General features: G+C 38.0%; 1 protein-coding gene across 2 annotated transcripts in view; it reads right to left on the bottom strand.

The window, feature by feature from the left end:
* The window catches only part of LOC102222069 (UPF0606 protein KIAA1549L-like), an 88234-nt gene that overhangs the window by 12845 nt on the left and 50885 nt on the right, over positions 1 to 24504 (bottom strand). Inside the window, exons 10-17 of one of the 2 annotated variants that reach the window (XM_023350620.1) lie at positions 24316 to 24487; positions 22560 to 22720; positions 20069 to 20104; positions 13522 to 13715; positions 7070 to 7215; positions 2653 to 2777; positions 1685 to 1905; positions 115 to 247 (exon numbers count right to left, since the gene is read on the bottom strand). In XM_023350620.1, the coding sequence (XP_023206388.1) occupies positions 115 to 247; positions 1685 to 1905; positions 2653 to 2777; positions 7070 to 7215; positions 13522 to 13715; positions 20069 to 20104; positions 22560 to 22720; positions 24316 to 24487 (1188 nt within the window). The remainder of the gene's footprint in view (positions 1 to 114; positions 248 to 1684; positions 1906 to 2652; positions 2778 to 7069; positions 7216 to 13521; positions 13716 to 20068; positions 20105 to 22559; positions 22721 to 24315; positions 24488 to 24504) is intronic. The other variant, XM_023350625.1, reaches the window with a different exon arrangement.

Genomic DNA, 24504 nt, shown 5'->3' with positions numbered 1-24504 from the left:
GGAGTTGATGTCCAGTAGTTATACTGTCTCTGAACATTTCAGAAAGATTCATGCAATCTGTGTTAAAGATGTCAAAGGACTGATTCAGAGGATGGATCTGATGTAGATACGTACGTCGTAGCCGTTATTTCGGATCCCCCTCCTGGATCGCTCCCTCAGCACCAGCAGGTCCATCTCTGTCTCCACTGGGCTGGGGCTGCTCAGAGACTGACGGCTCCAGTAGGTGGGCTCTCGTGGGTGGGAGTACCTGTTAACCAGATGTTGTCAGATATAACTCAGGGTTTTTTGTTTGTTTCTTTTATTTTTCACTTGCTTTTTTGTATTTAACTCAACCGATCATGTTTTCTAATCTATCAAACTTCTTAAAGCTGGTGTGTTTGTTTGTAAATTATAACATTTTCTAAATAAAAGTACGGTATGTCTTTTTTCCAGATGAGGTTTAAAATCTTTTGTGGCTGTGAGTTAGACTATTAAATTCTTCAATTACAGATTTTTATTTGGAGAGTTTAACTCTTTTAGCAGCAAGTTGTTGCTGCTAAAATGTAATTTAAAATCAGTGCGTTCATGTGTGGGAAAAAATTTATATTTTTTACTGTCCACTAAAACTAACTTTTCAGTCTTTAAAGAAAATAAAAAATTTAATAGGTACAAAAACTTAGAGCTTGAGCCTTCAGCTCTTATTGCAAACTGGAAAATAACTTAAAATGAATTGCTGAGGTTGAGATCATCTCTATATATAAATTGAGAATACTAATGTGTGTTTATTGTATATAATACTTTGCAGATATATATTTGAATATATACATATATGCATTTTCATGATTTGTCATGATCTGAAGATTTGAATTAAGATGTCTGCATTAAAACAGATTCTGACTAAAGTGTCACACTTTTCCTGAAGACAGGTTTAAATCCTGTTGTACTTTCTTGTGTTTAATCATACGAAAATCTTTTCACTGTCCACTAGGTTTTAAAAAACATTTTACTCCTAATCTTAAAGACACATTTATACATCCAGCGTCTCCAGTCCAATAAGTTGCATTTCATACAGTAATAAAATTTCCATGCTTTGATTAAGGAGCGTAGATGATGGTGAGCTGAAGTAAAACTGGCTACATGTTGCTAAGCAACAGTCACAAATCTACAGTGAGCTTTTTATTGTATTTGCTGTGAATTTTCAGTTAAATCCACAAAGTATTAATAATGTTATACACGAATGTGTATTAATTACCACCAGTTTCACACAAGCAAGACCTACTGAGGATAACAATGTTGAGCCTTTACTTTAATACTTCAGTGCATTTGTGATGAAACTAAGAGAAATGCAAGACAAATTATTTTTATGAATCTATAAAGAACCCTGAACCTAACAGACAGATCTAGTAAGGAGATCTTAAAATAATAATAAAAAGGAGATGTTGAATGATAACCGCAAGAGCTGCAAAGACCTGAAAAGGTACTGATGGACAAAAACTAACTGCCTACTTTTCCAGTTTTTTTGGCGATGCAGAAACCCTGTTGATTAACCCATTATAGTGAAACTAACAGAGAAACTAGTCAGAAACAAGTGGAAAAAGATGCAATTAAAGTTAAATTGAGATAAAACTTTCTCAGAATTTTAGAGTCAGGCCTTTGTTGCTGTTTTTTCTGATTATTTCTTTGCTATATAAGGTCAACTCCTCACCTCTTATGACATCCTGCAAAAGAGGCCCTCTTCTCCTCAGCGGTCATGGGCGGTTTGATGCCGCCATCATGTCGGTTGTGCCTGCTGTCACGGTGACTGTAACCATGGTTGAGACTCTCAGAGAGCGAGAACTCTCCGTATCCCTTCCTTCGAGCCTTTTGACGCAGTTTGTTTCTGTAGTGCTCGATGTCCGACTTCTGCTTCAGCCCAACGTGGTTTGCCTACAAATAAACAAAATTTTGAGTACTGGCGTCAGTTCAACATGTTAAAAAGAAACCCCAAATATCTGACTGACAAATTTAAATGTTTCTTTTGTTTGTTTTTACACATTACAGATAGTCAAGGAACCCTTCACACCCTAAACATATTTTTTCTTCAAAGGACACCTATAAATTAGGAAGGCACAGAATCCCCTGAGGTTGGTCCTGGTATTGCGTTATGTTGGCTAAGGAATAATTTTTGTCAGTCTCAGCTTGAGAAGTGCATAGACACAGAGGCAGAACAAGAGTGAGACGTGACAAACAGGGTGAGAGATTAGATGAGGGAAGCTGTTTGCCCCAACAACAGCTAAATTCAGTAACAGCACAATGTGTCCCAGAGGGGATGGGATGTTATACAAGGTGGGAGGACGGGATAATAAATGACTAAAGTGAGAAATTGACAGATTAGACACAGTTGTCGTTAAATTTGAATGAATTTTATGTTGGGCTTGATGTGGCTTCATTACGCAAAAACTGATATAGCAAATATAATATCTAAAAAACATTTAAAAAATCCAATAGTGTCCTTAATCCTTAAGTGTCCTGTTTGTGTCAAAGCCTGAAGGTGATGAGCGTCAGCATCCAGACAATGAAGTTTACAATATCTACCACAAATCTAACCAACCAAATGTGGTTCAGGGACTAATTGTACTGTCAACACTAACACTGAGACAGACAGACCCCCATGTGTGTGTTTTGCAGACTCACCTCCCCGTTGACGACCACGGAGTCCTGGCTGTGTAAGGAGGAGGAGGGATAGGAGTAGGTGGGCTGGGCCGTCATGGGTTTAATGGTGATGAGACGCAGAGAGCCTGAATGGTCCTCATATGGTTCTGGGAAGAAGACATGTTAAACAATTATAATAAAATATAATGGGTGGTATAGGAATTATATTAAAATGTCTCTAGTAGGGAAGAAGAATATTGAACAATACAGTTTTTATTTCTTGCGATACTTTTATTATCGTTAAACATCAAAAATTAATCAAAAATGTTTTGAGAAAAGCAGAAAAACACTACATTTTAACAACAAAGAATTGCAAAGTCATTTTTTGCAAAACTTTAATAGAATCACATGTTTTTAGAGCAATGTCCATCGAATAGCTGGTATCAAAGTTCAGATGCCTGGCCGTAATGCACAGTGTTTTGTTTCACAACCAGATCCTTGCGACTATCAATAATGGTGGTAGAGGGATGATGATTTGGGCCCTCTGGGAACCTGAGTCACTGAGTCAATCATGATCTTCCCTTTTAGTCAAATATGATGCCATCTGATCAACAGCTGAAGTTAGGACCAAACTGGGCTATCAACAGAGCTGCAGCAAGATGGCTAAACAAAGAAATTAAGGTTTTGTATTTCCCTATAAAAGCGACAACTCAAACTGTGGTGGGAACTTATCAAATAAGTGGGAACACGATGGCCTCTAAATGTCAATGAACTGATGCAACGTTGCAAAGAAGAGTGGACTAAACTTTTTCTATACTGTAAGAGACTAATAAAATCTTACAGAAGCGATTACTGTGAGGTATTGCTGCTGCAGGCTCTTTTAAAAGCCAGCTGATTTTTCTGAACAGCTTTGTCTCTATGTTTTCATGCTCACTTTGGCCTGGGTGAACTGTCTAATGTTGCAAAGGGGGAAAAAAGGCATTGTATCACTAATCTCTTATTTAGATCCACTTGTTGCCATGGAAACTACAAAGTTAGATGAGGAAATACAGAACAAACTGAGTTTTAATAGTAATGCTGGGAGAAAAACAACAAACCTCATGTTTATCTTGACGAAACAACATTACCGCACTGTGGTGGACCTCAGACATATGAAACTCGTATTTAAGGCTATGCAGTGTGTTATTGAAGAAGGGAGCAGATGGGTAGTGTTGTGTTGCTCTGAGTCCACTCTGACTCACTCCCAGACTGACATCATGATAACTCAGCTCGAAAACTAACAGTGTCAACCGGCCTTCATCTTGGCAGCAGCTCAGCTTGCATTATTTGTTACTGAAGCTGTGCTGCATGTCAAGCATGACAGTCAAGGTCGGGTATCAGGTGGGCGTCACAAACAGCAGACACCATAGACCAGATTGGACATTTTAACAAAGCATAAAGATAATACAAACACTTGACATCAACATCTGCCATGACAATAGTTTTACTACTGTCACGGCAGATGTTAAGCACAATATTTATATTTAAACATTTTTTTGAATACTGATTGCTGTGTGTTTGATGTTGCTTTGAATTTGTGAAGGAGTTTAAACAAGGATATAAATATTGTCAATAAAATAGCAGCTTAGTGGAGGGAAAACAGGCACATTAAAAAGCAAGCACACACTTTTAGTGTATAAATGATTTGGTTCTTGAGTAGTTTCTCACATGTACAAAACTATCCACAATGGATTCTACCTTTTCATCTATGTTCTTTTGTCATCATTAGTGTTGCAGCCTAAGTGTATTCAGGCTGCAATTCAGTAGATAAGATGGCAGAGGATAGTAAGGGGAGTTAAAGGGTCTTTGAAAAGGGTCTACATCCACTGCTAAGAATCTATTTCAGAGATGCTGAAGGAACAGGACTCTGAACATTGTCAGAGACTCTTTATGTCCTTTCAATTAACTGATATATATCCATCCGTTTTCTTACACCCTTGTCCCTTAGAGGGGTCGAAAAACTGGTGCGTAAAATCTGAAAGTACCCAATCAGGTTGTAAAAGTAAAGTAGTGTTAGTAATAAACTTTATTCAGAAAGGGAGAATGTTCAGCTTAAACATAAATGTCATCATTTGATGCAGCTTGCCAGATTATAGCATAAACACATTTGCATCTGCAGTCCCCTAAAGCTTTCAGCAAAAGTTTCTTTTTTCACCCTGCTCATTCATTCTAAGAAAAAACCTAGTCTTGTCCATTTTGTGGACCCTGCAAACACCAGCAAAAGGCTGAAACAAACAAACAGATTCTTGCTGGGATATTCATTAATTAAGTTAAACTGAATGACAAATTACACAATTTACTGTGAAACTGTGTATGAGTGTGCAAAAGAGATTGAAAGTCAGTGTGTTACGAGAAAGCTGAGGAAAAGTTATGCAACCAATCTTGAGTATGCAGCAATACAAAACGATCTGTCACCTCTGATCACAGGTACTCCTGGTACAATCTAGACACAATAAAATATTTATCACCAAAATGAAGTCTGTCTTGTGGAGCACTATATAATTGCTGTGTAAGCATGTCTTTGTCAAGTGAAGGGGTCTTCAACTGCAGTCCTCCAGCTCTACCTGAATCAAATTAAAAGGCTCTGCAGAACTCGATGGCATGCTGAAGGGGTAATTTAACCAGCTTATTTAGATAGTTTAGGGCCAAGGACACATCTGAATTGTCTTGCAGGACAATGACTCTCGAGGACTAGAGTTGGAGACCAGTGGTCTGGCTAAAGAAGTCCATGGTATTTTAGAAACCCTGGTGGTTTATGTTTGATGCTCTCATTCTGATAACATGCTCTTTAATTGTTTTCACTCCTGTCCTGTTGTAACCTCCACAATGCTGTGGTGAGACAGCATACATTACAATACCAGAAATTGCAGTGCAGGAGGTTAGCCGTCAGTAATTCTATTATTTGCACCATTTCTTTGCTGTCGTCACTCATCAAACTGCCTGGCAGACATGCTATTGTTTTCACAACCCACAGATGTTACGGTCAATGAATACAACACCTAGTTGAACATGTGTCACCAGCGAAAGCTGAGGAGAAAAAAAATTTGATTTGCTTTTCACCTGTAGCCTTCTGTTGCCAGTTGCCAATGGTGTTGAGGTTCAGTGGATTTTGTATTTTATGAAAAGGTGCTGTATTTAGTCTGATTATCCAATTAGCGTATTGAAATACATGCCCACATACATACACACTATAAGCTGTGAAATCACAGAGGAAACAGAGGGACATCCTAGTGAAGTTGATACATCTGCAGGTACATACAACTGGAAAGAGCTGACCAAAGTAACCAAAAAAAAAACCAAAAGTAGCTTCCATGTTATCATGTTGTTGTTTTTTTTCTTTGTAATTTGGTATTAGTTTCAGTCCAACACCTCCAACATTTCTAGAGGAGTTTCAGGTCACTCAGATTAATTTATATAAATCAGAACAACACTTTTACATGTATGAATATGGTCATTTCATAGTCTATCTACAAATTGAAGACCTACACCATTCTCATAGAAGACTTGAGCAACGGTGCAATGCACCTCGTAGCTGGGCTCTAAAAGACTAGGTTATTTTTAAGATTGCAGAGGCTTCTTTCTGAAAAGGGGACACATTTATGATGGAAAACCACAACATTTTGACGGTAATTCCATCAGATTCTGGCATTTAAGCTTCTGTGTCAGATCTTCTCTATTTCTGTTTATGTTTAATGAGATCAGGAAGGCATGTATGGTTCCCCAAGCACGGACTGGAGAGATTTAATTGCATAACAGCAACAGTCAGAAAGTAAATAAAATTCCTGCAGTTCTAATTTGTTTTTCATGGTCTCTTTAGCAGTTCTTCAGTATGTGTTTCACCTCAGGATAAGAATCCCTCATGTTTAACTATGACTCACACAAAACCATAAAGGTTTGATAATTCTGAATAAGTTTTGAAGTGACAGCATGCCGTCACATATTTTCCCCACCCACCTTCCTGACTTTTCTCATGTGGTCTAATTGAAAAAGAACCTGAAATGATATATTCAGCTGGTAACTACAGTATGTTTGTCTCTGTACAGGAACGAGGTGAAGCAAAGTAAAAGAAAAAGCACCAGAAATAAACTTGCTCTTGCAGAATAAACCAACATAAGTAATGCAGGATGTGACAGGATGAGTATTTAGGCTTAAGCCAACATGACGGCCTGTGAGTCGTCAGTGACTTTATGAAGCAGCGGGCTAAGTAACTTGACTCATGAGATTTCATTTTCACTTCATCACAATTATTGTGAATTTTGCAATTCACAATAATGATCCTTTAGGTTAAATAATCATTGAATAAAAACGCACTGGGTGATTTTTGTGCCAATCTAAACCTCCAAACTTTCATTACTGGATGGATTGAAATTAAACTTATATGTATCCATCCCTCTTTCCTTCGCTACTGTTTCCTTCTCACCAGTGTTGCTCCTCTTGTGCAGCTCCTCCTTGCCGTTCTTGATGCTGCTGCCTGTTGCGGTTCTCCGGGCCGAGGAGCTTTTGCTGGTGTTCAGCTTCCCTGAGCTGTTACTCGACACTGAACCATCCTCCTCACTTGGCAACCGTCTGTAGTGGCCATGGCAACAGAGAGACAAGGGAGAGATGGTAGAATGGGGGGGTAGGGAGTGAGGATTGTGAGTGTGTACACAAAATGGGCATCATTTCACAGTTATTACTGGCAGCAGACTATCAACTTTAATTACAAATGAGAGAACAATGTTAGTGGGTAATTAGTAACAAGAATAATTTAAAAGGGTTTTAGAAAGAAACATGTTCAAAAAGTCTACAAAGCAATTCTGAGGACGCAAGCAAAAAAGAGATAAAACTTAATTTCTGGTTAATTATTTAGATCTGCAAACATTCAGAAAAATTGAACCAGTGTATTCTTTTGAAGAAGAATTTGAAATTTTGTAAAAAATAGATGGAGAGAGGAATTACCTTATTTAAACCTGGGGAACATTTTGAGTCACTAAAACATGCAGGTTTTTGGTGTTTAATTTGATTTTTCTTACAAACAAAAGGAATTGTTGAATACTGTACGGGTGAAACAGTAATGGATTTGAAAGACTTTTACAAATACAATTCTTAATAGTATGGTGTGCATTTGCATTTAGTCTCCTTTAACCTCTAAATAAAGTCAATTAATTTCTTAACACAACACATAGTTGACTGAATAAACTGAGTCTACCTGTGTCTTACTAAATTATAAATGTTCTTTGAAGGCCTAAAGAGTTTGATACAGAATATCTGAGAGCATTATTATGACCAGTGTAATACAGCAGACGGGTCAGGGATAAAGTTTAAGTATTTGTTAGGTCAGAAAATAATAACCCAACATTATCTATCTAAAACCTTTTAGCTTTTTTCAGAGAACAATCTGGCATTTGAGGAGGGGAATTCAAACTCCCGTAGTTTATAAGTGAATTTCAGATTGGAGACAAACTGTTGTTGCACACAATTACATTTTTTTGTAATTGTCCAAAATTGTCATTTTGGACAATGTGTCCAAAATGAGCTGTCAGTTGTTTGTTCCACAAATCTGGACTTTATAAAGGAGTGAGAAGAAATCAATAGTTGACAAAAAGCAATATGAATGCCCTTGTAAAATTTACCACATGCTATGTAGGTTCAGAGTAAAATTGGTTTAAATTACGTATAACATGGAGAAATCTGTATGGTGGAAAAGTAACACTGTACACAACATCCCCATGGAGAAACTTGCTGATGGCAGAATCATACTATGGAGATTTTTATGTGTGTGTATATTTTATTAGGGGTGGGGAAGTTGGTCTGACTTGATAGGAAAAATGTATTGAGCCAATTACAGGCTAATCTTGGAGTAAAACATGTTAAAGGCTGACAAAAATGAGTCCAGGACAAAACCTTTTATCTGCAGAGGAACCTTTAGCATACACCCAGAGCTACGAAGGCTTGTTTATGTGTGACTGTGGCCCAGTAAAATGCAGACCTAAATCTTTCATTGTAACATTACAAAATGTAGAAAAATTTGAGGGGTATAAATACTTTTGTGAGGTCTTGTACTTTCAAAGTACTCAAATCAGGACGTTGTGATTATTAACACAACGTTAATATCTAAATTTCAGCAGATATTCAGATGGTACGGGCAAAAAATACATGTAAATACATGTGAATAGGGTTCACAACAAATTTTCATCATAGACATAGAGCTTGCTGAATCGAAGCCACAAATAATTAAAGCGGCTCTTAAAGCAAAAGGAGGTACAGACAGGTACTAGGTGAGGCTAAAAAAGTAACCAGTAAACATAAAAATTTGTTTTCACATTTTTTTTCTGATTGCTTCAAACGCACAGACAAACCCATATACACACATGCATACCCAGGGTTATGTAAGCTACAGGAACCTCACTACATGACAGGCTTGTCTACAGGTGGTGTGAGACCCACAGATCAGCGAGACCAAAAGTGGCAGAACCACAGGCGAGGTAAACGTGCAGTTACATGAATACAAGTTCACACACCTATCACGCACGCCCACACACACACACACCCGCGCACCCCCACCGTACAGCCATAGCAGTAGCCAGCGATTGGCTGCTCTACAATAAAAGTCATGTGGTATCCAGAAAAGAGCCGGAGGGATGGAAGCCAACATACAACGTGAGAACCATGTAAATATGTTTGTGAAGGCCAAAGAGGGGAGCAGAGGAATCGGTAATCACACTGCTGGAAAGTGATGTTCATCCCAATATCTGTCTTCTGTCTTTCCTGTGTGCCTCACACATTGATGCTCCCTGGAGGACGAACTGAGCAGAATAAATGCACTCCTATTGAACCTGTCCTTTGCTGCACTGTGCTTAACATTCAGTCTGTGTCTGTTTCTCTCCTCCAACAATCAGCAGGTAAAACTACAGCTGCTGTTGATCAAAACAAGAAGCATTCTTCAGATGATTAGCCATTCATTTCTGTCAATACAATAGAATTTACTGCATTGGCGACAGCTACTTTAATCCACTTGTCTGAATAAATCTTTTATATATATACGTAAGCTAGTACTAAATACTAAAAGTATGTTTGAAATATTTTCTGAGTTTATTTTGCTTTACATATATTCTCTGCTTTTCCGATCAGCTAGGGATGTCTATATAGTATATTTTCTTAGCCACTTCAAAATTGGAAAGATGCGAAAACAGCATTTAATTAAAGAAGATGTGTGTCCATCTTCATTTATGAGGAAATGGCTAATCAGAGTGATAACTAATTCCTAAACCACTAACACTGTGGTAAACAGGGCTGGTTGAGGACTAGACATTACCTTAACACTACACCCAGTGAGGATAAAGGTTAAAGGGGTAAAACATCTTCAAAGCTCACCCCCTATTTACACTGCTTGCATCTCATTCCGCATATATAATGCAAGTGTTATAGTCAATGAGAGCGTTTACACTGCATCAGCAGGGCATCACACCTCTGAATTAAAATTTGAACCAATCCTGTTTGCCACATACTGGAGCAACAGGAATATGAGCACAACTGTACTTAAAAAAAGACTTACCAAGACAAGCTATATTTTTTGAAATCCTAACAATATTAATGAAAATATGGATGTATTCATGTATATATGCTGTAAACATATATAATTTGTGGCTATGAATACACACAAAATACACACAAAATGTGGATTTTATTTTGAATCAAGTCATTTCCTCTCACTCACTCTGTACTAAAGATAACGTTCATGCCCCTGATTTATGCATGGAGACTTCAGAGTAGCACATGTTCTTACAACAAAGATACATATTTTGATGTGCATCCTACAGTTCCAATGACTTTACTATTAAATGAGTAAGTATGTAGAGGGTTAAGTGTGTTTTATATGCTATCAAGTTAGATATCCTTAGCAACATGGGTGATTCTCGCTGTCCTCTTTTTTCTTTCCATCAAACACACCATTACCTTCAGCCTGAGGAAATAGTAAAACCTAACCATAAATGCATCTTTTGGTGTTTCAGTTGTTCTCATTCTACACCATTACAACAGTGTGTATGTGATGAATGTTTAGTCTGGTAGTGAAACAACAATTTTACCTTTTTTAAACCCCAGTTTCTCATAAGGCATGCGCTACCGGTGGGTAAAGCTGATTATCACACTTCGCCGGCGCCTGTGACACTGTAGCATTTCATCATTGTTATACAGGAAGGTTCCCTATGGCTCGAATACAGCTGGGGTTATAAATATACATGTATTTATTATCCTTGAGAAGCAAAGCACAACTAATCCCACCCCTATTCATTTTGGTTGAGCAGTGAGTAAATGAGGTTGTGTCTTCACTCTATTTTAATTTATGCTATATTATGTGAGCTGAGACTTGATGCATCTCATTTATGAGGGAAATATGTCATCACTAATGTGGGTGGATGCATGTGGGTGTAGCATGTACTAGTTTACAACAAACTGCTTACCACTGTGCTCAGATGGATTTGGTGTTCATGCTGAGAACACAAAGAGGACGCAGAACAAGAGTAGCCTATTTTTGTTGGGGTTTATTTTCCACCTAGACGAAGTGAAAAGCCTAGGATGTTGCTGTGCAGGTTAATAATTCAGATGTTTTACAAGCCACATTGATTATTTAAATGATTTCATGAGAGGCTGTAGTACAAAAAACATTAAATAAATAAAACTTAAATCATTATGTATTTTTTTTTAAATGCCACTAATTACATTTCCACTTAAACACATCAAATTTGTGTACTCAATAAAATACCAACACATCTAAATTGGTACAGATATATAATTCTTGCAATTTTGATGCTTCATATGATTCAATATAACTGTGAATGAAAAGAAATCTATTTCTTAGAAACTACTAGCAAAATATTATTGAGTTAAATAGGTGATATTTGGTTCCATTTGTTATTTTGAAATAGAAATGATGAAAACAAATGAGAAAATGTTATGTTTTAAAGTTAAACTGGTGAAGACTGACAAAAGTGTGTATAAACCCCACAGCTGTGGGAGCATTAAAAAACATAATTCCTGTGTCTCCCTACGGACATCTCCCTGAGTTAATCATTACATTCTGAGGGAGCTGATTTGAGACAAAGACCTGTTTCTGTTGCAAAGCTCATGTGTGACTGTGTCTCATTGTTTTTCAATGGACTCTCTCATGGGATGTCATTTGGGTTTAATTGGCTTAATTGTCCACACCTTTGAATAAAAGGCATACCCAGAGAGGATTGCAGTTTTATCTCTCTAGTGTAACTGCAGTTCGTCATGCTTGTGCATAGCTTCACCCAAATTAATATATTTATTTTCATAAGTCTTCTGTTGCAGGATATATTTTACGAATATCAAATAGTGTCTTTAGTTTCTATCACTGTCAAGTATAGAACCTTTGTGTTGATTGGAGAGTTCTCCATGAACAAGTAATGGTGAGAAAAGCAGCTGACGGGTATCGTTGAGCCGTAGGTTGTTTCTAATGCATCTGAGCTTTTATGGGTTAAAATCTTTTCGACACTGACCTCTGGAGTCACACTGTTGTAACTCAAGTGACTGAATCTATATACAAGAACAGATGACAGCCCTACTGTGTGATAATGATATGCATTAATTTGCATCTAAAGCTGGTAATTGAGATGGACAGATTTTAATCCCAGGTATAAATTGAATCAGCAAGATAGATAGCAGTTCCAGCATGCCAGTCTAACATTTTGTTACCAACTTCTGTGTGTAAGCAGAAATATCTTCTCTCTTTCTTTCCATCAACAAACAGTCCCTCATTAACACGGGAGTTATCTTTACATCCCATCAGTCTGTCAGAGTCTGAAGTGCTTACTCCTGGCTTTTCTCTAGCTTAACACTGTGATACTCAAACAAACCCTGATGTCTGGACTTCAGTGATGTAAAGCTCAGACATCTGCTCCAGCAATGAGAAGTTCCCTTTTCTCCTGGCTTCTAGCAGGAGACGGTCTCTCTGATTACCTCATTATCTCAGCAATGTAACTGAGTTCAAACACAGGATTTCGCAAAGGTGAGAATTATGAATGTGATTATCAACGAGAAGCGTCTGCATTGTTGTGACTGAGAAGTAATTAAGTCAGAAGTGTGATGTGGAAAATATTTGCCTTGCTCTGTCACCGACACTGTCGTCGTGTCAAATGTGGTTTGTTTCATCAAACAGCAAATGTGACAAACTCTATGATTTTTTTTTAAAATCATTCAAATAAGACATGACTATTTCTTTCCAATTTATTTCTCATTTTAATAAATAACTATGCCATTGCTAGAGAAGAAAACTGTTTCTACAGAGTAAGAGACAAATTTATTATCTATAATGTAAAATCAACTTTTGTGAGATTTATCAGATTTATGTTTTTGATGTTATTCCCTCATCAAAAACATACCTGGAGTGTTGCTTTAATTCTATCATGCATTTTTGAGAAATCATTGAATCTTCCATGGCAACCATCCGGGTCCTCGCTCATACAAATTCCCTCTTATATGCCCTTTACATAAAGGTATATAAGTTTAAAAGCGAGTTTCCGCCCCACAGAGCACACCTTACCACGCCTTTTCCAACTTAGCTCCACCAGACTAGCGGCAGCAGCAATTAGCAAACACCTGGTGGAAATGCTCATCTGGTGAGCTCATCATAGGAACTACTTCTCAGTACAACGCTCCTAACAACAATTGTAATCAGGACAGTGAATGGACAATGTTGTGATGAAGTGCTGAAGTGTCTGAAAAAGCAGGAGCTTCTTAAAGAGAAGGAGGCCAGTTTCAAGGCATCAAATTACAAAAATGTAAACATATTTTTTTGTCTTATCTATATATTTTAACAAACAAAGAGGGACAAAGCAACATTTTGAGTAAGCATGTAAGTCAATATCTTACCCTCCTTTGTGTACATCAGCTGATGGAGGTCTTTTATTTGCAGTCCCATCCTGATGAACCTTCTTATCCAGAGACATTGATAGCGGAGCATCTCGAACAGCAAGGCCCAACACCAACGTCTCTTTGGTAACAGAGACAGCCTCATCACCAGTTCGACCCAGGTGTTTCTTGGCGTAGTCAAAGCCCTGTACAGGCTAGCAAAAAAGAAAACAGCACAGAGGGGGTCACAGATCCACTTTCACTCAGAATTGTTATGTATTACATAAGCTCAATGGGTCAAAAGCAACAGCAGACATTGAAACCACCAGCTACAAAACAGAAAGGTACATGCAAAAACTACATCAAATCCAACAGTCAGTCTTGATAGCACATAGGTGTATCATACTTACCAAATGGCAAAACAAATTACACCAAGTCAATGTAATTATCGAGCTAAACATAAAGGTTCAACAAATGATAACCGAATCTGCACACATTCCACCATGACACATTGTTGACACAACAGAAAAGCAAATTGAAGCCAAAACTGGTTCAAACAAAACAGCAATCTGCTGCCGGCTCAAATTACTCAGTAAACAAGCTAAATTCAAACACAATACCTCCAAAACTGCTATTTAAAGCTTAAAACATCTAGATGACAAAAATCACATACTGTTTAAGATTGCCAGTTCAGTTAAAGACATGAATTAGAAGACAACTAATACTGTCTACTAAATGGAAGAAAAATTAATGTTCTGCTCACAATTCAAATTAAAGTAATTTTACGGGCATTCCTCCTTAAGCTATTTTTTATCAGTCTCCAAACAGCAGAGTTTGCATAACCAAAATGTAATAAATAAATAATTTGGCAAAGCTGCACCTTTGAAGTCAAGGGTTTGTTAGGAGGAGATAGAACATTAAAGAGACAGCAGAATATGTTTGTAACAACTATCCATAGTCAGAATACATTATTTTTTGGATAAATGGCTTTGGTTTTCAGGCACACATGAAATAGAAAAAGTGAAAGAATGGTTTTGGGTTTGGCAGCAACAAAGATAAAACCCAATTTGTTTTTGGGTTGTTTTTTTTTGCTCCTCTTCTATTTTGAGCAGCTCCAACAAGAGGATGCTTAATGCATGTGATGATGCATGCTAAATTCTGAAAGCATGTAAGGTTAGGAAGCATGGGCGTCTGGATTAGGCCGCTGCTAATAATTCATTGGTCACACACCCCTACACGCCCACGCCTACACACACACACACACACCGCTATGCCTTCAGCTTGCTTCAAACACAACGTTGCAGTTGTGGATAGGACTCATCCATTTAAGTTCATAGAAATTAAACAACTTCCAGACAGGCCAGTCTGCCCACTGTCATTAATTTGTCTATAGCTCCATGGTGTTCATCAGTTTATGAGGAGATGGACTTACCTAACTATGTATGGAGTTAGGCAGATACCACTGTTCGGTTACAAGATTAACTTTAATATCTTGTTAGTCTACATGACTTTAAATGGGCTAAAATCAGTTTGTTGAAACAAATATTACATTTCTATGCTCCAGAAAGGGCACTCAGGTCTACACTCTCAGTCGCTTCCTGATCGAAAAGTTGATGTTGAAAAACTTAGTAGGTCTTAAGAAATGGACAGACGGTGGATAGTTTCATAAACACCATCAACAATCCAATTCATTGAGATTCAATTCAGTGTTTGTGTTTCGAATTAAATATGTGTATTATCATTTTCAGTTGAAATTAAATGTTTGTCTGTATCAGATTTCATAGATTTTGTTTTGCTTAATTTATGCTGGGCAACTTGTTTTGCTTTTTATGTATTTAAGAAAATGTTCTTAAAAAGCAAGAAGAGAGCAGCAGCCCGTGAAACAATATCAAAGTTCAACATTAACAGAAAAATAAGAGCATTAATAAAAAGCCCGGTGAGAATGTAAGTGATAACTCTGAAGGCCAATAGAAAGCCAACTCAATAATATGCAGATGTACTAAGGGACACCAGATGGACATTTGGTAGACGTAAAGCTCAGACCAGAGACAGGAAAGGGAAAGTAGCTGACGTGTCACCAAGCCAATTCTTCCTCCTCACAGATTGGTCAGGAATGGTTAATGACCAGGTCTTTGCAGAACTTGTTGACAAGCCAAGTAGGTAAATCAACTTTTTGACTTTTGCAGGTGTGTTGGAACAGAGAGGCATCCCAAAGTTGCAGGACAGTGGCACTCAAGGACTGCACTTACAAAGCCCCTACTAGAAGATCGAGAAACTGTAAAGATATTAATGACAGCAACAGCGGCACTTAACCCCAAAATATCAGAGGCAAGGGTTTGCCATGTCAAAAGGACCCACAATGCATGTCTTGCAATGATGCCTTTGAAACGTATAATTTTTTTTTTTTTTGAAGAACTGGATTTATTTCGTATGCATGTCACAGTGACGCGGGCGGAAGGCTTAGGCTGCAGACTGTGGACATGGTAAAAGAGGGTAGAGTGAGATGCTGAAGGAGCTTCTCCCTCAGGGGAAGAAAGGATTAAAGATTTGTGATTCAGTCAGTCACTGACTAGTAATAGCAGCTGTCCATGGAGACTGTAAAGGTTCTCAGAAATGACAGGACCAAAGGATGTAACCTTGAAAAGTGTAGCTGACATTTCAGGAATGGTATTTTACCTTTATAGCTCACAATTTATCATCATCTCCAAGGTCTTTTTGAACAGTCATATCATTCTATCCTAATTATCTATTCTTCTTTTGCTTTAATTTTCATTTATCCCCCTCCCACTTCTCCTTCCATTGCTCTCCCTCTTCCTTTGCTCCCTGAATGTCGGTCTTTCATCTCCTCAGAGCAGGCCTGTTTAATAAAGACTTTGGCTGCAGACAGACATTGCGGCACTGTGTGAGCCTCTGCTCAGTCTGTCAAATATCAACGACGTTGATTTTTTCACATCCATCTTGAGTACCAGCAGAAGATGAGAGCAAAGAAGAACACACAGGAACCTCAACATTTTCCATTTACTTAAAGATGTGTGAAGTGACAGTGAGCACAACCCCACTCCGCCAGCAAATTATCTGTCCTGTTAGAATCAAACAGATGCTTCTGCTCATCTAATTTTAGTTTATAGCATCAGCAGTCAGCAATTTGATGATGTAGAGCAGATGGACAAGATGTGCTGTCTTCTTCACAAGGGCCAGATTGATTTAAATCCAAGTCTTGCAGGGAAAGGAGCAAGACTGAACCAGAATATTCTATAAAAAGTGGTCAGGTACATTTAAAAAGAGAGAAGAGAGTACACATCTGCACCGATCCGCTGTGGTTAGATAAAACCCCCCAGGGCCCGCCGAAGAATGATGCAGCAAAATGCAAAACACCCTAGGTCCTTTAAACAGCAGCTGCTGCTTTGTACTGGCATTGAACACCTTACAAATGAAAAATGGATTCTTGTACTTTTTGCTGATTCCACCTGCATTGTACTTTGAATACAAGCCGACTATCAGAGGCTTTCACACTCACGCAAGGCAGCACATAGGAAGGAAAAGCCATTTTGAACAATCTTCCAGCTGCGCAGCCAAGTGATGAAGTGACTCAGGTGTTGCAGAAAGACTTGTTAATGCCCAACTAAACATGCAAACATCATATAAACCACATTATTGATCAGCAGCTTCAGCTTGTCAAGCACAGTGACTGATCTTAAGGCAGATGGGAGCATACTGCACACACATAAGACACCTCACAGCAGCTCAAACGAGTGGGAGTCTATTACTGTGCTCATATTTAGTTGGTGCTCAGACAGCTTTGAAAAATCACTTCACTCCTTAATATCAACTCCTGTTAATATTCTCCTGGGGCAAATTAAAAAAAGATTAGCACACAATTTGTATCTGGACCAATCAAGATCGTAAATTAATCGCGGCTGCCAGATGAGATCAGGTGGAAATTCAACTGCACAGAATGAAGGTCAAGAAAAGTGTGTTGTTTATTTCTATTTGTGGCAACTCTTTAAACCATGAATCGTGTTTTTTTTATTATTATTATTTCACCATCAGTATTTGCAAAGCCCAATTCCAAAACATAAGAGCAAATTCATCAATTAAAATGAAAATATTAGGATTAATCTCCTTTTTAATTACCTGCATCTAAGTGTTACATATTGTCTAATCTCTGCATAGCAAAGAGTTAAATAAATAATTAATACTGAGCTAAATTTGCTTTATGGACTTTTATAGCAACATCAGAAAAATATGAATGAAAACAAGTAAGTATAAAGGAAAACGCAGTGCCTTGATAAGGTATTCTTTAGCTTCTGAATTTTCCATGTTTCATACACAAACAAGTAAATAACGGAATAGTAGAAGGAAAATGGTGTATGCTTTTCAAAGTATTTTTAAAACAAACATTAGTTATTGTTTTTCATGTATTTCCATATATCTCCTTCATCCTGAAAATCCTAAATGAAGTCCAGTGGAACGGCTAACCCTGGCTTCTGAAGTCTTCTAGCTAGGAAACAGAATCCAGCTGTGTGTAATTGAATCTTTGTTAAAAAAAAAACCAAACAAAAAAGAAAAAGAAAGCAGCTGTGTTGTGAGGACCTCAGAGGTTTGATAGGGAATATTAGTGAGGCAGCAGCATCATGAAAACCAACAGATCAGACCTAAAGCTGTAATAAAGTAGGGGAAGGTTATAACATAATACGGTTATAACATTATGTGTCTTTTTATTTAAAGAGTATGGCTGAAGTACAAACCAGGGTGCTTGGTAACTCTGGAGGAGCTGTAGCTCAGGTGACAACAATTAGTCATGCACTCTTAAATCTGGCTTTTAAGGAAAAGTGGCAGTAAGATAGGCACTGTTGAAAAAAATCTTGAGAAATCATCATCAAACAGGACACAGCTAACCTGTAGAAAAACATGCTCTTGTGAGACCAAAATTTTACTAAACATGTGTAGAGAACAATTTGAGAATCTGTTCCAAAACCTGAAAGCTTTCCATCTAATCTGACTGAATTTCATGTTTAAATGCACAACGCTGGTAGAGTCTTACATGAAAAGGCTTGACTTTGGCAGCTGAATCAAGTGTTGATTCAGGGGTCTAAGTACAAATCATTAAATTTCATATTTAGTGTCATTTTGCTTTTACAGTACAAGTATGAACAATAGTTATGTGATCAACCACAAAATGATCCCAAAAATCATTTTGGAATCAAAAGGATTAAAAGCTTATAGATGGATATAAGTGGCACATGGATGAGGAGCAACTTTATTACATGGAGATTTAACCAAATATTAGTGAACATGTACAGCCAGTGTTTTGTTTAAAGAAAAAACCCCTGTTGTATTTGCGAGACCAGTTTTTCACATTTCTAATGAATAATTAAAAGACAAATAACATTTTCATTGCCACAATGATTGTGTAACTTATGACTGTAGTGTAATTATATTTAAACCTACATTTTAACATGCTTTTAGCCTTGGCCATATTGCCACAAACAAACAAAGTCCTGTAGCTCATTTACTTTTAGATGCGACTTCCAGAAGAAGGGAAAAACTAGAGCGAGTAAAACTGCGACTGCAGCCTTCTGGCACCACTTTTACAGCCCCTTGTTTATTAATATTTGATGCAGTCAGTTATGAAATCCAAAATAAGTAACATCAACTGTTTACAATAATATCGGTTACTTGAGCAAATAAACCTTGGAGCAATAGCATATTAATATATCACTTTAAGGAAAGGAAAAACACACACACACAGGAACACAAAACACAACATGTACTTCTATTTTCTGGGATGTTTACACCCCGCTGTGCTGTGGAGTTACAACAGCCCCATTACCCACCAACATGTTCCGCCTACCCATCCTCACATCCATCCTTTCCCCGACTCACGTTGCCTCTCAGGGGGATGGGGAAGAGAAGGTCTGGACCAAAATAGGACGCAAATACAGAAGCTGACATCCTCCAGTGGAGCAACAAAAGCCACGCTAATACCTTCTCTATGGATGCCATTTACAGCGTTTTCTTTTTTTAACTGCTGGTCTTAGTCCTTCTGTTTGAATTCATGCTAAGATTATTTAGCAGAAAGGCTCATATCAAAAGATTTGATTGGATGTCCGCCATCCCTGCTGAGCTGCTGAGGGATTGGAGCAGCTCTGTTTGACAAGATAACTCGACTGATTTGAACGAGAAGCAGAGGTGCTGATCAACAACACAAGCTTAAGTTTGTTGTACAAAAATAATCAACAGTGTATACTGTTGTATGTTGAGCACATTTCTTTTATGGCCATCTCCCTATGTTAGTAAATCAGTCACGTTGGGTGGATGCCAAAACAGTAAAAATCTTAAAGGGAAATGCTTAAGAAAAAACAAAAAAACACTCCTCCCTCCTCCTATTGATCTTGCAGCAATGAGAACAGAAATACGTTACATCACAGCAGCTACATGCAGGTTTTGCCCAGCAACATCAACTGGCAGCACAGAGAGGAAAAGCCAGCCAATTCATTCGTTCATTGATTCATTCATTCACTTAATCAGTCAAACAATCCACCCGGGCGGTTGTTTTATTGAATACCTGGTGGTGGTAACTGCCTTCCCTTCGATATGACGTCTAAACAAGGAGAGAGTCAAAGGAACAAGGTCAGGAAGGGCTTTGTGCAAAACAATGCAAGTTTATGTGGGTAGCAGCAGTCATTCATGCGGTCATTGGAAGTGCTTTAAAGAAAACCCATATACGCAAAGAAAGAGAAAAGTAGCATAAAAAATTTTCATGAATAAATTTAACTACTAGATTTTTTTTTAAAAGAAAAAGAAAAATTTTCTTTCTTGCTTACACAGATTATTGAGAAAGCAAGATATCTAGTGGCCACTGTAGTAATCATCTAGTTTCGTATCTTTCAAAATTTTAATTTTATTTTTTTTATTGTTTTCATCAGTAAAGGTTTTCATTTATCAGAATGAATGCAGATGTCAAATTCCCATTTACAGTGCTTATGAAAAGTATTCACCACCTTGGATGTTTCACCGTTTTATTGTTTTTGCAATTAAATAATAACAAACAAATTGCTTTTTTTATACAAAACCTTTGATTGTGAAAGTGAAAATGGATTTCTAAAAAATCGACAAATAAAAATATGTAACATGAAATAAGTGATAGTATAAATATTCCCCAGACCTAATTCTACAGATGCTCATCCAGTTGACGATTGTAGTCTAACAATGAGTGAATTGGAGCTTTTCTGAGTGTAGTGATTGTGTGTAAAGTGATCATAGTTTAATGACACCTGGAAGGTCCGTTTACTGGCTAATCAGTGTTCCTGGCTACCATTACAGAATGAAGACAAAATAACATTCAAAGTCAATCAGAGAAAAGGTTACTGAAAAGTACAAGTCAGTGGATGGAAACAAAAAAAAAGCACTGAGTGAACATTCCCAGGCGTTCAGTTAAAAACATCATCTAGAAATGCTGGATAAATCTGCCTCGATCAGGCTGTCTTCACAAACTGATTGCCCGTGCAAGCAGGAGACTAGTGAGAGAACCCACCAGAATACATATGACTACACTTTTCTCTTTTCTTTTTTTTCTCCGAAGAGTTTTTGCGGCGCTAGTGGCTCGTATTTTTTCTACAGTAGGCAGACAGGAAGGAGGGTGAGGAGAGGGGGGAAGACATGCGGTAAAGGTCGTCGGGACCGGAAGTCGAACCCGCGACGTCCGCGTCGCGGAAGAAGGCCTCCAAACGTGGGGCGTGCTAACCCCCTGCACCACCACAGCACGCCCCACATATGACTACACTGATGGAGCTGCAAACTTCAGCAGCTGAGATGGGAGAGATTCTGCAGACAACCATTTCTGCCCAGGTTCTTCACCAGTCAAAGTTTTTATGCGAGAGCGGCAATAAGAAAAGCACTGTTGAAGAAAACTCATATCAAGGCTTGAGAAGATTTAGCCAAAAAGCATGTGGGAGACTCCATGTTCCAGTGGAAGACGGTTCTTTGGTCTTTTTTGCAATCCGACAAGTTGCAATGTTTGGTGGACGTCAGACACTGCGGTATTTATGTATATTCTACTGCCTCACTATTGATTTTACGACAAAGAACAGAACAGCTGTAGCTGTAGCTTGCACTGTTAAAATGGTTTTACCAGCTCCTGAAACCGAAACAAGGTTCTTGAAGGGTTGCTTTTATGCCTCTTTTCCAAAAGAGGTTTATATACGTATTTAATCTTGTAAGGGAAACATCTATAAGCACTGGCTTATTTTTTCCCATTAAAATAAACATCAGTTTATGTGACTGAAACTTCAAAACAAATGTGGTCAAGTGAAGTTATTAGGTGAAACAGCTATGTTGGACCTCCAATGGTGATAAGAAATGCCAACTCTGCTTTAGGATTATTACATCTAAGCTAATTCAAGGGGCTTTTCAGAACAAATAAGACTGGCAAGCTCATTGCTTGTTTACCACTTCACTGAACTCAATGGCACAAGCAGCTGCTGTTCTGGCGTCATGCACTGTATCCAGGGCGACCATCTGACCGAATCGAACCATCTGTTGGCAATCTATTACAAACATGCCCATTTATAAGGATTGATTTTCAGTTAAAACTCCAGTGAGCTGATGTTCAGTGAGCACTGTCTTTGTGGAAGAGCCAGCGTTACCCTGAGGTTTCCTTCCAGTACAGTGAGCTCTGCCCATTTCTTTGCAGCCGATTGGTCTTTGCAGCATGCATGATTAGTAATGACCACGGGCTACTGGGTAGTGAGAAAACAAATGAGTGAGGCCGGCAGAAATGAAATTCATTTTTCTGTCCTGCAGTAACAGCTTGACACAGTCAGTTTTCTGTCTGCCGTGTCACTCGCAACAAAGTTATGTAATCTTGTCAGAGCCTTACAGAAGATTAAATCACTGAGATTTGTTGAATTGGTGAGCTTTGGGTATCTCAAGATGACAAGAAAACAACTAATTTACAGCAATCACAGAGGGAAGGATGAACAAAAAGAAGAAGAGCTGCAAAATATATGGGTCAGTACAAATAAACAGGAAAAGTGAAACAAGTTTCAGGATCTTACCTTGGAGCGGGTTTTGAAGGTCCTAAATGCACCAGATTTAAAAATGACTCTGTTTCTTTTACACAGGATGAAGGCCACCATTCCAATCACCACCATCAGTAAGAAAAGAGGCGTGAGAACGGCCATGATCCACAGGTTGCTGGGTGGTGTCTTCACCACAGCTGCACATGGGAAAAAAAATAACGTTAAATTAACAGCAGTTTTAATCTGGTACGATATGTAAACAACAGATATTAGTGAGCTTGATGAAAAGAATGTATTAAATGCTGCTTTCTTAGGTCTACCCAAGGCTCAATTTTAGGTTCACATCTTGTTCAGTGATTGTCTAACCAAACCTGATTAGTTAGACTGATGTTTTCATGCTTTGCTGACAACAGCACTGTAAGCAAACCGCTAAAACTGCGAAGAAAACGTGGATTTATTTTTTCATCTGACAAGGCAAGGCAATGAGAACTTGCGGTTTTGATGACTGTATGTTCACTATAAAGACTGAAAAGAGTTCAATCTTTTGATACAATGTTTTAATACAGATTTCTTGAAATTAAGTGAAAGGCATGTGAAAATGTGTGAAATTAAACCTTTTTAACAATCTAGAAGCAATTTTCTTCAATCTAACACATAAAAAAGGATGAGAATTTCTCACTTGAATTTCTTTTCAACTGCTTACTTTTGGAGCTCTTCTATGACAGAGCTGTTTGCAGATGACATGTGTTTTCAATTGAAGGCGTGAATATAATTGTCCTCCTCTCTACCCATCAGGAGGCAGAGAGAAAGTGTTTACCAAGAACACTGTGATCTCTTCTCAGCATCAACACTTTAGGAAGAGCTGACAAATCCAATGTTTTCTTCGGTTAGTTAAGTGTAATGAGGTTTCTGAGATAATACAAGTTATAATATAAGAAAATGCAAGTCAAAGGGAGAGAATACTCTGTTCTCTTGAGTTACAACGACTTAAAAAGCCACCAAAAACATGCATAAACATTTTTAACATTGTTTGCATATAAATCTGAAGTTCTTCCAACCTATCCAAACACAATTTGTGCAACACAGCCAAGCTATGTTACTGAACAAGTTGCAATGTCATATGCACAGGAAGATAATGGCAGATAAATCTGTAGCATTTTGTCTTTTTACAAAATGCCATTGAAACTAGAGGCAGATGTGCAATGGTGGGACTGGTATGTAATGGAGACAGACATGGAAACGAAGCAAAGCACATGGAAATGTCAGAAAATGCAAACATTAGTTATGCTTTTTACTCTCTATAAATATTGTGTTTATACTATTTTTTTACATTTGTAATACCAACCCACCAGGGAATAGCCTGCTTGAAGAAATGTTTAATATTATCACTCAAGCAGTGATTTCCAATACTGTGTATAGTCTTTAAGAAAAAACAAAATGTGTGTTTTTCATAAATCAATCATAGCTCTGTTCTGACTGAATGACCTTTGTGTGTATGCTATGGTTATATTCCCACAGCAGGTCTTAATTGATCAATTTAGATTTTTTGCTGAAATCAACTTCTTTTTTTTTGGCATAGTATTTCATACTACTAATGAACTAAAGTCCCAACTAGACTTGTGTGTAAACTATTTACATCCCCAAAGCAACCCGCATGTGCAGAAGCAGAACGTAAACGTCACACAGCAGCCATGGAAGTAATAATGGATGCTTGCTTTGACTCTCATATATTTAAATACATACTGTATAAAAGACATGCAATGCAACAATGACTGTATAAACACAAGCTTACGTTCGGCCTGCACTTGCACAAAGTATCCCAGTGTCAGAGCCATGGTCTGGGAATCCAGACTGCTGAGAGTCTTTGCAGCTGCAGATCCTGTGATGGGGGATCCATTTAGCTGAGCATAGTAGGTCATCTCTGCTGGGTTCTTTGGACCTGGAAGCCGTCGCATGCTCACCATCTGGGAGTGGGGAGACA

The sequence above is a fragment of the Xiphophorus maculatus genome, chromosome 2 (assembly GCF_002775205.1).
Source record: "Xiphophorus maculatus strain JP 163 A chromosome 2, X_maculatus-5.0-male, whole genome shotgun sequence".
In the NCBI taxonomy this organism is placed as follows: Eukaryota; Metazoa; Chordata; class Actinopteri; order Cyprinodontiformes; family Poeciliidae; genus Xiphophorus; species Xiphophorus maculatus.
This window is presented reverse-complemented; position numbering and strand designations above follow the sequence as displayed.